Source organism: Antrostomus carolinensis, unplaced genomic scaffold (assembly GCF_000700745.2).
Source record: "Antrostomus carolinensis isolate BGI_N321 unplaced genomic scaffold, ASM70074v2 scaffold7099, whole genome shotgun sequence".
In the NCBI taxonomy this organism is placed as follows: domain Eukaryota; kingdom Metazoa; phylum Chordata; class Aves; order Caprimulgiformes; family Caprimulgidae; genus Antrostomus; species Antrostomus carolinensis.
Window position 1 is genome coordinate 21,248 of NW_010336336.1, and position 15,907 is coordinate 37,154.

The 15,907-nt window shown below is 34.8% G+C and overlaps 1 protein-coding gene across 1 annotated transcript; it reads right to left on the reverse strand.

The window, feature by feature from the left end:
* Positions 1–8,132: 8,132 nt before the first annotated feature.
* Positions 8,133–14,623, reverse strand: LOC104530270 (uncharacterized; the record flags this gene model as incomplete). Its single annotated transcript, XM_010174802.1, has 4 exons — positions 8,133–9,559; positions 10,165–10,377; positions 12,467–12,604; positions 14,558–14,623. Coding segments are annotated over 4 exons (1,844 nt in total), but the record flags the coding sequence as incomplete, so codon positions are not given.
* Positions 14,624–15,907: the final 1,284 nt, after the last annotated feature.

Below are 15,907 nucleotides of genomic sequence, written 5' to 3' on the forward strand. Positions count from 1 at the left end.
CATAACCTCACAAAAGTTTGTTCGTATATTTACGTTACCAGAAAAATAGCGTTAAAAACATACAATTCAAATCACATTTTTGCCTTGAAAAATGTTTACTTAAAATCTTTAAGTGGCACCTTTCCTCCTTTTTTCAACTTAAACATTCAGTAGCACTTGCCCCCTCGCTGGAAGTGTTTAAGGCCAGGCTGGATGAGGCTTTGAGCAACCTGATCTAGTGGAAGGTGTCCCTGCTGATGGCCGAGGGGTTGGAACTATATGACCTTTAAGGTCCCTTCCAACCCAGACCATTCTATGATTCTATGATATATACGCAGTTTCACGATCTTGACTAGTTGACAAGCAAAGTTAGTCATTTTACTGTTTATGTGGGTCAGCAATAGGGAAGAGGAGAACATTCAAAATAGGAAAAAGTGATTCTAAAACCATGAAAAGTGGTAACAAGGACTCAAACAAGGAGTACAACTTCAGCTCATATTTCGGAATTAATTAGATACAGTATTTCCATTTAGGCTGGGCTTTTATATGGAGTAAAAATATGGAAGAAGAACTGAAGCAACAACCAGTCAAAGCTTTTCCATGCCTCTGCCAATTGGGCATCACAGCTTCTGCAGACACGGGTTTTCTCCATTTTACCTAGTTTTCCAAGCTTTTGGCATTTTAAGCATGAATTTCTACCAGGGATTCTGACAGTAAACTTATGAATTTTAAGTTTAATGGCCATTTCACATATCACAAATATAACAGAAGGCAGGAAGCTGGTAGTTTAAGTATTTGTAACTGCCCACTCGTAAGACTGAAATGCTAGTTTTATGAAAGAACAGAGAAGCTGAGATGATGAAAAACAGGTAATATTTTGTCACCCAAGAACAAACCAATTCAGCTTTAAAAAGAGGCATACAAGTAGTGGGTGGGTGGCATTTCTGTTGATATGTAATCTGGCATAACACACTAGACCATACAACTAATGTTTTATAACAATACTGAATCACACAGAATAAAAACATGACACATTCAGAAGACAGTACAGAAAGAAGGTAGGTATTGATAAAGCAAATTTTACAAGGAAGGAACAATAGTACTTGTAGTGAAGGACACCTACCATAAACAGACATTGCAATTTTGTGTTTTAAGCTTGTGTTTTTACACCTTCCTGGCTTTTACCTTTTAACTTAATTTCTGAATTTTTAGATGTGTTTCCTATTAGCATTCAAGCTCCTTTTCATCAGCAGCTGATATATTTTAAAGCGCTTCTTTTGCTCCCACAGTTTTGGATTTGATATGCCCATACCTCTACTGTTTAGACGCCTTGCTAGCTTCTGGAGCTGAAATGCGCTGGTTTACAACTGTGAAATAACACTGCCTCAGCCCTGCCAACAGCCTGGCGTTGCGTACTCAAGCGCAAACTTCAGGTAGGTCTAAAATGTTTAAACTGATGTACAACAGCACTACAGCAGCATTCATCCTTAAAACTTAACAGGATTTAAAAGCAATGTGAATCAAATCATAGCTTCCTGACACTCCAGCAATCACATCTGAGAACTCAGTAAATTTTTCACTTTACCTTCTAAAGACACAGAGAAAAACAACTGATGGTGGATCTTTACCATGACCTGAGGAAGCGAGATAGAAGGCCACTGTAAGAACAAGTGAAACTACTGTTTCCCCAGCATCTCTGGTTCTTCTGGAATCCCAAAGTTCTAAAAAGGACACAGCCATTTTTAGTTTTATCTAAGCTCTCTTAGCTTCCAAGTAAAACACTCAACTTTCATATGCTATATAGTCTACTATGAAAATTATTGACTTTGTATTGGTATACACTTTGTCCAAAAAAAAAAAAAAAAAAGTAAACCAAACTAGTGTTAAAGGACCACAAAAGAAAACTCAGAAAAAGCCTGGAGTGTCACTTTTTCCAGTGTAGGTGTACAGCATGTACGAGGAGAATCTCAGAAAAGTATCTCAAAGGATTTTAAAAAGCTTTTCATTGCTGCTGACACATTTTTCCCTGCAATAAGCCACTTCCTTTCTAAAACCCACACAGTACCTCAGTGTCAAGATTCAGTAACTTCTCAAAGTCTGTGTATATATTTTTCTTACACAAAACACGGAAGTCTTAAATTCTCATTACTTTCCATGATTTAAGATATAACTATATAATCAGTCATGTTAGATTTCAAATATTTCCATTCAGTAAAGAAGACATTCTCTTTGTCAGAGACTGAATACATGCTGTACCTGAGCATCATTAAGTACAATGGGCTCTCATCACTACAGCAGGCATTTGAGAACTGTCATGTTACAGAGAAGTTAGCACAACCAATTGAAGCTGGGGACAAAAATTTATTCTGAGCTAACCAGGTATAAATAATGGATTTTCAAATGTGCAAAATCAAAGCACTGGAACCTAGTATAAGTGGAAGTAAAACCTAAGGGACTCTAAACTAATGAAAATATAATGTACATCATCATTAAACTCCAGAATGTTTGCTCCTCTGGGATTTCTTTGTAATTCTCCCTAAAAATAAAATCCAAACGATGAGTTAGTTTGGTTGTTTTTCTTTTTTTGTTAAGACCCCCAACTTCACTTGTCCATTAACCACAAAGCAGAAGTGATAAAAGCTACCTGTTAAAGCACAATAATCTGTATTCTGATACTTTGTATTAGGAACCAATTGCTATCACAGTGTCCATCTGCAGCATAAACTGATGGAAGACGAAGTATTTGTCCATGGACTGAGAAACGCCCGTCATTCTGAACCAAAACCAAACTTTGCTGCATTGAATTGAGTGAAAAGAAATAGCTAATTACATTAAGTCATATTGTGGCAATGTTTGTGGGATTTGTTACTGGTGTAAAGCAAAAATGAAGGAAGATATTTATACAGGAGAGGCAAAAAAAATAATTCTAGAAAACTGAAAGATAAACAACATTTAAAAAAATGCAAGCTAAGCACCTACTAATTTTTCTTGTGGCTTGTATTCCTGAAACTGCCCACACTGTCTTAATAGCTAAATTAAAAATCTGAATACATGCAGTATTAATAAAAATCCTAAATAAATGCCAGTGAAGAAATACCTGCTTCTCTATTAAAAGCTGCAAGCAAACCAGTATAGTCAAATATTTAGAAAACTAGACTTGAACTTGAGACCTGCGCTCTATTCCTAGATTATCTGGCATATCATGAGTAAGGCTTTTCAACTTCCTGTGCCTTACTTTCAATTTTGACTTTTTCCTGTGAAGCTTGTTACTTATTAACTGTTTATACATACAGCCCTATAAAGGCCTGTTCTTGGTGACAATCCTGATAAATTACCATAACACAAAAGAGCCAGTGCCCTCACAAAGGTAGCCAAACTCCGAGAATGACTTCATTTTAAAAAGTCTAGATTCCTTGTTACCCCAACAACAATCAGAACTAAACATGCCTTGTTCATAGTAGTTTTAATTTCCTGCAAAGACTGCACATTTACAGACATCTGACCTCCTTCTTGCTAAATCACTAAAACCAAAAATCTTAGTGTCATGAAGTGGTTAACAATTCCGTTAATAGTGCCTGAAATGGAACAGAATCTAGCTCACTCACCAGTTATCTGTATTTGTTCTGCAATATTAACATGAGCAAAAAGAAATTAAAATGTAGTTCAGTCAGAAAAAGCAAGAAGAAATGAAACATATATGCACAGAATGCAGATCCTTTTGACTAAGATGGCACCATCTCTATATAAACATTTTTTAAGAAATTTGAACTTCAAGAAAGGTTTCTCAGAGAACCCATAATTATCAGCTAAATTTCATCAAATAAAATGTCTTGCTTCTCTTGACTATAGTGAAAGTAAACTTACTACAACAGTGCATTTCAAATTGCAATCTCTGAACGTCACTAATACCCACTGCTGAGATCAAGCAAAGGACACCTGAGAAATGCTACGTGTCAAGAACATATGTCAGCAGTTAAAAGAAAATTTATATTAAGATTTAATTATTTCATTTCATGGACAAAAAGACTCCAAATAACCAATTAAAATATTAAAATACTGTCCATCCTAATCTACTGTTACCTCCACACATTGACATGATAGTGAGTAAATACTTCACAAGCAACTTCTCTAAAATCTCCATATTCTCATTATAAAAAGAGTAAGACAATTTTCACTATGTCTTCATAAACCTGCAATTCTTAACAAATTGTTTGGGAGTTCTTTCAAAACACAATTTTAATCTCTGCAGTCTACAACCATTTTAAGGGTTCTAGTCATCTTCTGATGAGTTTTATTACCAGAAAGTTGTAGGGAAGGGCAATGGCTTATTTTCTAAAGGAATCTTACCAACGCTAAGCATCCAAATCAATTATGTGACCAACAAACCACTGACATACCTCAGAAGTAACTAACTTTAGATAGTTGTTTTTTTCTTATTTCACTGGTATCCTTTAAAGATCCAAATAAAGTTTTAAAATGCTATCAAAATTTTCTAAAGAAAACCCAAAAAAAACACCAAACAGCAACAAAAAACCAAACTACCTTTGCAACCCCATTTCTAACCAAAAGCAAACTGGAGCCTCAATATGGTATCTGAAGACACACCAGCAGATGCCAGATTTTGCCTTCCTTTCTCCAAAGGAATCTTCCATGAAAAGGATGCCCATACAAGCCTAGACAAGAACTGGAGCCTGTTCCCACAATAGATACAATCATTATAGAAAATTCAATCACAACTCTCCATCTATCAGGTAAGTTAAAAAGAAATTTTAATTGAGTCAGTCCTTATAAGAATATGCATTTTATTTACGTACATAAAGCAATGTCCACAAGGCAATTTTATATTAAAAATATTCAGTAGCCACTTTAAAATTATGTACAAAATAAATTTAATGTACAAAATACCTTAGGAGTATACAGTCTGAATACCTGAAGTAGTATGTCTATGTAGTTTGATACTATCTTTTTTTTTTATGGCCATATGCAAACACAGACACAAGTACTTTGTAATGTTAACATGTCAATTCCAAAACAAATAACACAACTACCCTTATTAGACAAAGATACACACTAGCTGCATAATGGTGTGGGGGGGAAATTTTATACATGTATCAATAAAAGAAGCTCACTGTGTTAAGAAAAAAATAAGCAGGTTTAGTTAATAAGAATTTTAACATTTTTAGGCAGAAACACTTCGTGCAAAGGCCAAACACAGAATTCTTATACAAAAATGTCAAGCACCATAATAACATGCAGTATTCTAAGACAATTAACTTGTAACTAATGACACAAACCCAGTTCTCAGAAAGGAAATTAAGGAATAATTAAGGAAATTATTAAAATACCTGTCTCATTTAAAAAGCAAACACAGTAACACATTACCTTTTGTTTATAAAAATAAACTGTATAATTTTCCAAGCATGGAAATAAATAATCTCTGCTGAAAATTAATTGGAATTCAGGTTTACCCACCACTTGGGCACCTCTGCAGTGTTCAACCTGCAGGTTTGTACTAATTCAAGGCTCACTTCAGGATTCAGGATTGCAAACTGAGGAAAAATCCCTCCCCTGCTCTTTATACACTGAACAGCACGTATTGCTTCTTCAAGATCATTAACAACACTGAGACAAATGCAAGTGAAAAAGTATTCATATATGAAAATCTATCTACCTAACAAGATCCAAAGCTGTTTACTAAAGTATCAATTCCACAGTAAGATCCATGATAAACATGTAATGCTGACGCCCTCTGGCTTGAGTCACTTGTTTGAACTTTAATCTGCATGAAACCTACGGCAGAACCGAGCTCCAGGTCCTACACGTTGCCACCAACTACTCGTACGTACTTTCCAACGGAATCCATAGAACATACATTTAGGTGTATGTCCAGTTCAGGCTCTAAAATTACTAAACATGCTACGAAGTTTTACGCAATGAAGAGCAGTTAGGGGAATGAGAAAACGGTCCAAAACCAAATAGAAGTTCAACAGGAATAAGAGGAAAAGATTTAGAGGGAAAAATGAAGCTATTCAATGAAAACTTTACGAACATGCATTTATCAGAAATCTCGACCTGCATTAATTAGGGCCTCAAGAGTATCTGGATCATAAGAAAGCAAAACCACCGAACAATATACCAGGCATGACACCAGGCACTAGTATTTTACTGTTAAAAATTAGAATTCCTCTACTAGAAGAACGTACAGAATTTTGGAAAAACTGAACTTTAATTACAAACTTTCCAAATAGGACATTTTGCCTCAGTGGGAAAAAAAAGACTTGGACTTTTAAGCAGTGGAAAGTTAATATCTGGACTAACTACAGAGAAACTGACCAGTGAAAAGCACTTCATATTGTTCAAAAAGGAGAATTTGCTATTAAGACTAATGAACAAAACAATCAGTATGTAATCAGTATCAGTCAGACTTCTATAGGAAGTCTTCTGAAGAAATAAATCAATTATGCTCCTGCTCATAAACTTAACAGATCACAGTATGTACACTAGATTGTATTATTACACATCAATGCTTTAAGGCACTCAAAATAGGTAAGGATACAGATGACTAGATTAACATGTCAACTAGAACATAAACACTGCAGCACTGTCATTATTTAAAACTTTTATTAGTAAGGGTAAGAAACATTAATTTCATTCAAGAGGTCAGAGGTCACACTGTTCATAGTCCTAAATGACAATAACATCAACTAGACAAACAAGCAAAATATACAGAAAGTGAAATTTGTACCTGAGAGCACTGGAACATGTTTTATTTTTATTTAGAAACAAAACTGTAGTGCAACCTGAAGTCAGGAATAAACCCAAAGTTTCTGTCTCCTTTTTCATGTAACATGCACAAAAAAATTCATTTAAAACTAGATGAAAATTTTATCTACTCTTCCATACAAGCTGCCAAGTTTAGCATGAGTAAGTGTATGGCAATATATGATCAAATGTATTTTTCTAGTTGCAGCAGTACCTTTATTGCACTTATTGCTGTTCAGGATCTAAAATACTGACACTGACATTGGAAATATATTAAAAGTAGTAACCTGTACTAAAAGGAAAGTTGAAATATACATGCAGTTACTAATTTGACTAATGGGTGCACCAGAATCTAGCAATTATCAGCTAAAAAAAATAAGTCTAGAATGTCCTGATTCTGACCTTCCATCTAAAGGTTCAAAGTAACAGCAAAGGGTGCAAACAGCAGAAGAGAATGTATTTCCATTACTAAAGGAAGCTTTCTTCAAAACAGACAAGAGGCAGACACAAACAGCACTCATGCTTTGCCTGATTTTTTTTTCCATTGAGCAAAGACGCTCATGCTAATGTTGAAAGAATTATTATTCCAATACTTCTCTGAAAGACTTGAGAATAAACCATAGAATCCTAGTGAAACTTCTCACAAAATACATGCAACATGTATATACCTACAAAATAGCTGTTTTAAAATTCTAAATGTCACGTTTTGACAGTTGGCTTGAGGGAAGGGGGGGGCACACAATTTTAATTGCTTGCTCCCCTACAGATTTGGTCCTATCAAAAACTATACATGTCCTGCCACAACTAAAACTGTCAAAACCTGAGGTTGGTGAGGCTTTTAAAAACTAAAGGTTTTTCTGTTGTAATATTGTAATCAGTATAAAGACAGATGAGACATCGACTGGAAATATCAATTACAAGACTGGCAGTTTAATATCATACCTTATCAGAAAATCTTTAAAAACATTTAATAAAACAGTTGTAATATCAACTAAGGTTCCCACTCCCCAAATTATACACTGTACAGCAAAACTAAATTTCTTTACAAAACAATAATTCAATGTTCTTCCCAAAGAACTGTATCTTCAACACCTAGAGAGATGTTTTAAGAAGTCTAACGGTGTTTGTTTTATACGTGCAATATCTATATACTGAACTTCAAGACTTTACAAAAGTTAAAAATGTTAAATTGCTAGTGAAAATTAGGCAAAAATAAAGATATTCAGTGCTTAGAAATTCACATACAAATTTGATACCAAACAACAAGAACTGTTAATACGTCAATTAAAAAAATAAAAAAAAATAAATCTGGATTATAAATAGGTCCTATATAATTTTTTTTTAATATAACAACATATAAACACCAATTTTTTTTTTCTTTTTTTACCCCACTACTCCCTTGTAAAAGCTCTTTTTTGTTTAGCTTTCACAATATCATCAGGAGATGCTGATGTGAAGTCAAATGGTGTTATGGCTATTATAGGACTAGTTTCCTTGGGTTTTACATCTTGTACTTGTCTACTGTATAAGAAAGCTTTATGTATATCAATTGTGCGCCGCTTATAACCTTTTGGAGGATAATGGAGACACAAGGTTAAAGCAAAAGCTGAAGGTCTTGCACGCAGCGCCTTCATCCATGACAGGGACAAATCCTGCCTCTTAGGAGTAATCCCTCTTTTGGGTTTTTTATTTGTTTTGGCAGAAGCAGAACATTTTCCTTGTTTTTCTTTTAAAAGTTTAATTCCAGAGCTTAGGGTATTTGACTGTCCTACCATATTTTGTTCTGCAGATACATCTGCATTTTTTACAAGGACACTTAAATCAATATTGGTTCTTTTAGAGGGCCTCAATTCACTTACATTGAGCATGGGGAAGTCTGTCCTTTGTTGAGTTTTATCTATTTCAATAGTCTCTGCTATTAAATCTGAGAGCGATAAATTCTCAACCTCCTTTAGTGGAGAAAGTTTAGAGAGGGCTAGAGAAGATAAAGACCCTGTTAGCTCTGGCATCCCACCTGAAGTTTGGGGTTGATTTACTAGTTGTGATAATGGTGAGGTTCCCAATTTCGTATCAGTGAGACTTGCTGTTGACTGGGTATAAAGATCAGCCAAAGAGTAACAGTGGCTAGCACTGCTTTCCTGGTGCTCCTGAAGTAAGTCAGCCAATGATGTGCTTCCAGACGTTAACACTGGCAAAGCAGCCATGTCTGAAGGGAGGCTTTCTTGTTTTCTACTTTCCACAAGTGAAGAAAAACTTTCTAGAAGTTCACTCTTTCTATTTACAGTATGACTCACTGCATTATCAAGAGCCAGTTTTCCTAAAGCACTTGTTAAACATGGAGAACTGTAAAAATTTGCATTACTATTACCATCAGAAGTATTTGAGGAAACAAAAGGAATGCTGCCTTCAGGACTCAGAGAATCACTAACCACATTCTGCATCAGCAAGGATTTCAAGTCCTGTGTTTCCTTGCATTCCAACTTCTTAAAGGAAGAATTTCCAGATGGGTTACTTCCTATGCTAAAGTAAACATCTTCAGTGTCAGGAACTGAACTTACTGCATTAGCACTTTCTGGTAGTTGATTCTCTGCCTGTTTATTCACATGTTCACAAAACGATCCTTTACACAAATCATCGCTGAAAGATGACAGAACAAGTGATGAGCATTTCAATCCTTCCCTTCCAAATGAAGATATATTGGATTTTTCAGCATTAAGGAGCATTTTGTCATTTGTAATTAGAGAGTAACAAGCTGAACCACTTTTGGCTGTCAAGTTTCCAAACCCAGGTTTGCTGGTGTTGTCAGCAACATTTTCTGCTGCACAAGAGAAACTGTCTGTATCAATACACATTTCTGGACACTGAAGTAAGTCTCCTTACCTTACAATAGCCAATAACGTTCAGGTGGAAGTGCAGTCACAACGGAATATCCAATTTTTTTAAAGTTGACAGCAGCAACAAAAAATCAAGAAACATGAAAAGGCATTTAATTACTAAGTGTTATCCAAAAATATGTAACGTTCTACAATTAAATTATGGGTATCTAATGAAATACCTCAGAAACTAACAATCAGCAAAGAATGCCAGTAAAGACTACAAAGATTTAAGCCTAAATCAAAATAAGAAAGTTACTGTATAGGCACTACCAAAAAGGGGAGAATCAGAAATTTACTGTGAATCAGAAATTTACTGTGAACTGCAGATGGCTGCAGTTTGAATTTAAGCTGACACTAAGGTTTTATTTTGTCTTCTAGCTCAAGAAAAGCTACTGTTTCCTTTAAATGTTTTTAGAACAAATAAATAGAAAAGTAACTTGGTGCTTTTTAATTTCCTAATAAGTGACTAATGCAGTAACAAGCGCCTTCACAGCTTGTAAAGCCAAAATTAAACTGTACATAGAAATTAATCATCTTGAATGTAAACAATTAAATAGAAGTATACCTTTTGTTGTCTTTCCTACAATCACAGTGTCCTCATTCTTGGTCTTCACATTTTGTTTACTGCCTTGTGAAAGCACAAGATCCAAAGCCTTCTGTACATCAAATTTACTATCCAGTACTGCTTGCACCATTGTTTGCTCTGGTACAGACTCTGCCAAAACTTCTCTCATTTGATCAAGGCATGAATTAAGACGTGCTAAAAGAGACATATTACTGTTATAAGCCCCACAAAAAAAAAAAAAAAAAAAGTCTTAAGTGGCCTAACCACTAGCACCACACATCTGATTAACAAAACCAGGAGAAAAACATCACAGTAAGAGATAAAACTTTAGAAATTAATTTCAATCTCACGTATTACCATGATAAACTTTAACCCCAAACCCTGTAGAACAAAGTAATTTAGGAAGTTAATGTGGAATCCCTATTGAACAGCACATTTTAACTGTTTACAGATGCTACAATTAACATCCAAAGCAAAACAGCATTTTTGGGGGCCTCAGCTCTTAACAACTGAAAATTCTGGATCAACACATCAATTTGAAACTACCCACAATCTTTACCTTTCCTAAAACTGTAATACATTTTTTGGTGGATAAAATAAATTTTCTTTGGAGCGTATTTCTGCAACTAATATAAGCCTTGACTAAGATGAAGATTAAATCTTGACTTGTCACAAAAACAAGAGACTGAAAGTTAACCAGACTGCCACTCACTAGAAGTAGCATGCTGATAAGACATAAAAACACAAGTGAACAGAAGAAAATCTTCCTGAATGTCACAGTTTTTGCCAGTTCAGATTTAAGAAAACAAGAACTGAACAACAGGACAACTACAGATTCTTCATTTGAACACCTCCTCAAAACATGGTGATATTTAAATAACTTTGCTAAGGGAATTCAACACCACAGAATTCCAGCTTCCTCTAGGTTACTTAAATCAGCACCCTTGACCTGTAATCCAACTGGCAAGGCAACGTTCCCCAGACACTGGCTCTGCAGAACAAGTACTGCTAGAGCCCCACACAACGTGCTGCTTGGCTGTTTTAATATCCAACACCCAACAAGGACAAACTCTTTGCAGACAGATTGACTGAAATCAGTAATTTTGTATTAATAGCCAACACTGCACACTACACCAAACGTAACAGAGACCACTTCTGTTTTCACAGCAGAAAAGGTTATTTCTAGGTTTCTTTTCCATCTCCTTTTAGTCCAGAATATTACTTTTCCTCTTGTTCCAATTTCAATTCAACTGACTGAGTCTGTCAAAAGCATTCTGAAAAGCCAGGGTACCACACTGTCCAGATTACCTGTATCCATATACTAGCAGATTCCTTCAAATTGCCCTTTACAGCATTATTTCTTGCTGTAAAAACATGTATATTACACCCCAATTTACCATATTTACTCTTATGTCTATGTATTAGCACAGCTTCTACCAATTTACTTCATTTGGAATCTAGATTGTTTCTATTTTCCTATTGTTTATTAATTTTCTGTCACTTGTTTTATATACCAACTTTCATTCCTGCATTTTATTGTCTACTCATTCACCAACATTTTACTCTGAGCTGATTATTTCCAAAACATTAAAAACTAAGTTAACTATTAACACTTAGAAAAGAAGCCTATGAATCTTTTTCACAAAGCATGCAATTAAGCTATCAGGCAGCAAGTTTGAAAAACAAGAGCAAGTATTTTTTCCCCAATTGCTCAGCTCGGAACTCTGCTTCTAACATGGAATTCATGGCTGCAGGACTGAATGGAAACCAAAGTCTAATGAATTCCAAACTGGGTAAGAAAAGATTGTAGATGTAGCTAAAGATTGCCTACTATTTCAAGGAAATACATGACTTTGAAAACTTCTCAAATACTGCTAATTGCCAGAATGCAACCCAAGCAAAAGATCATTCTACAAATATTCTGTTTCTAATACTCTTCCCTATGCATTCATTTGCAGTCAAGACCTTGAGCTACGTGGATGTTTAGCCTGAGCCAGTACAGCTGTTTTTATGTCTGAATTTCACATCAAATCTCTTTATTTGTAATAAGAAACTAAGAACATATTTCAATGTATGCAGTCAAGTTACAAGTAGTATACAAAAGGTAGTATGAACTTGAATTATCACCACTGAAGCTATTCTCATGAAAGGTGTTGTTCTACAATAAGATTACAAAACTGTGAGCAGTGTCATTCAAGTAACAAACATTAATTTAAGACTATATTAGCAAGTCCTTAATTAATAAAACAGATTGTTCCGACAATTATTGATTTTCTGTAATTACCTCTATCAACTTCAGTCAACTGATGATTGGACGTAAAATAATCAGCAGTATCATCTGTACCTTCATAGCCATATTCTTCTTCTAATGGCTCAGCAAGTGTTGCTGGTTTGTCTCGTCTGGAGTAGATAAATTGAGCTGCTGCATTAGGTAAAAAACAAAGAATTAAAAAAAAAAAGGTAAAATCTTTTTTCCTCCTTTAAAAATATCTAAAGGAAAAAAAAAAAGTTAGGATGCTGACCTGTTGCAGGTTTGACCTTGTTTTGTAGGGCAGATGGGGCACTACTGTATAATGACTACTACTTGAAGACTGTACAGAGCATACAGGAGTTCATGCTAGAATATAAATAAGTCATCATCACAGTGAAACCACAGGCTGGGCAACATCCTTGAATCCATGTAATGCAATAATTCTGCAAAGTTGGGTATTCAAACAAAAGAATACACTCCAGGTTTGAAAAAAAGATATTTTCTATACTGAATTACCAACTATGGCCTAATGTCTTGAGAAGTTTACTCCACAATTATTTTCTTTACCTAAGTTACAAGTTAAAAAAAAAAAAAAAGCACAAGAACAACATTTGTTTTTACAGTATGGCACTGGCAAACTACTGATAACAATTTAATGGAGCTGAACACATTCTTTTCTTCCTGGAATTTCATTAGAAATACAGCCCATAAGTTAAAATGTATATTCACACAAAACTTTAAACAAGTGCATAATTTGACTCTGATTTAGCAACACATTAAGGCATATACAGATAAAACTTCTTGCTGAACATGACCTCCAGTCATTATATACTCTAAGAAATATACAAAGTATAATGTAAACAAATTTCCTTATGTTATGAATTATTCTCCCCAGCTCTGAAATACATACTGAAAGTATCTGTAAGTTACATAGTATAGCCTTAACAACTGTTTGCCAAATGCGTACCATTTCATATTCAACCACCATAACTGAAGCAACTCTTAAAAGATTGCCATACAATCAAGATCAGGTTACTTTATAAATTAAGCTTACATAACAAGAATTCTTAGGATAATCACTGTGCACAAACAAGAATTAGTTTTGCAATTTAACAGTTTATACTTGATTAAAAAATAAACAGATTGCACATTTTCATCACAAAATACAAGGCTACCTAATTCTTAGACAAGGTCTGAAAAATTCTAGCAATTAAACTTAGATATTGAATGCAGGACAATCTGAATTTAAATCAGGGACTGTGACTACGAATAACAGATTCGCTTATTTGAAATCAACAGATGACAGAGGAACAGATTTCTAAAGACCTAATTAACACAAGTACCTACAGCTAGAGGTGATAGACTACATGACAATCACAGTGGATTTAGATCCAGCCTAGTTACCTGCAGTAGCAGAGTTTCAGGTCAACATCAGCCATACTATTTTCAGGGCCTACTCAGCTCTAGAAACACTGCCACCAAGCCTGGCAAAACCCAGAACTGATAAATCTTGCCAGAGATGTGACTGTAGAACACAAACTAATGCTTCTACAGCTGGGCTGAATCCAGCTAGGCTGAGTCTCTCCAATTATGTCTTACCTGAGCGCACAGCATGACTATTTTTATACCTACTTTGCAACATTACAAGTGCTGGAAGGTTTATTAGCTCCACATGATCTTGCATGAGAACAGAAGCCAGTGAGGACCAGTGCTGCATCCCAACAGTACGACTCCCTACCCCACATTTACCCAAAGTTGTGTAAAAGACACCAGCTTCAAGGTGCAGAATCACAATTGTTAAGCCCAGCCAGATCCTACTAACAACTGTAAAAGATACCAGATGTTTCAAGATTATCAACACATTCCCATAACCCAGATTTTTACATTATCAAGTACATTCTGATGATCCAAGATAATATACTTGTATGTCTGAAGATGTGCCCAGTTGTTTAATGTGACTTCCACAAGTACAATGCCTAATACTACCTAACTGACTTTAACAGGATTATGGCCACTAGGCACTTTTCAAAAGTTTCACTAGCTTTTAAATATAGTTTTATTCCAGATATAGATATCAGAGTGAGAATCAATGGACAAAGCTTCGGTGTAATAATTTGAACCAACCTGTTGAAGGAGAAATGCAATAATCATCTTCTACTGACTGGCCATACACATCATCATCTTCAAAATCTATGAAGGAGAAACAGTAAGATTAGTCTGCATAATTTCTAAATACTTAACACTATAATTCAAAAGGTAGTTTTTACACAAGGTTTTAATAAATTCTGCAACTCTAGTATTCCAGAAGCGCAGTTAAGTACTGTTTATTTACCTAGGTAAGAAATTCTAAGTTACAATAATAGAATTCCAACATTTAATACTCTGTTCATTAGGAAAGCTGAAAATTTTCAAGAGCTGCCATTCTTCACACTTCCTCCTTCAGAATCTGCTTTGGAAGGATGCCCTCACAGTCCAAACTCAACTTTCTATAGTTCCACAAATCTTTAACCATAGCACTTCTCTTCATCTCTGTTTAATCTCTCAATAGTTTTAACCACAGACAGTTCAATTACAAACTCTACCTCAGCAATTCAGGATGAGCTTTTCTACTCCATATGTATCAACTGCTCAGCTTTCTTCTCTGCTCTGTCCTCAAGCCCACCTACGCTTCAAGTCAAGTTCAGCAAGGCAAAAACACAATTCCAAATTCCCTTTGAATACGCAAAATTGTTTCAGCCAAAAAGCAAGAATCTTACACAGTTACTTAAACATAGCCATATACTTTACCTATTAAAAAAGGTATCAGGAATCAGTTATCAGGAAACACAAAGAGAATGTAAATTATCCACCTCCCACCAAAAAAAAAAAAAATCCTAGTATTATGTAAAACTTGAAAATAAATTCGTAATTTTCACTAAGTAATAATGAAATACATGAAAAAAGTAATGAAGTATTTTTAAATATGTTATTGCATACACTTGACAGTTTCACAAATAACATGTATAGTTTATTGTTTTAAGGGAGTGAGGGAAAAAAGTAGCTAACAGCTAAAAAAAAAAAATCTACAATTTGATATCAACTTACAGATCACAGAACTGGGACATTACACTGTATCCATCTATAAAAGGCTCAGAATTTGGGGCATGAAAGGTTCATTTATCTCTCAACATGGAACAAGAAAATAAAAGTAAACTTAACTCTATAATCCATTGTAATTTAAAAAAAAAAAATGCCAACCAAAAGCAGGTGCTAAAAGGACTGGCACAAGTGTATGAAAAGTTCAGTGAAAGACCCAGAAAACTATTTCAGAAATTAAGTATCACAGGATAAAGAAAAAGTATTATAGGTTTGTTTTGATTGTTTGTCTTTAAAAAAAAATAAGAGCATATTGTTATCTAGTTTTTGACCATACTGAAAAGAACACACTGTCTCCTGGCTCCATGTAAGGACTAATTAATCTACAAAAAAATCTAG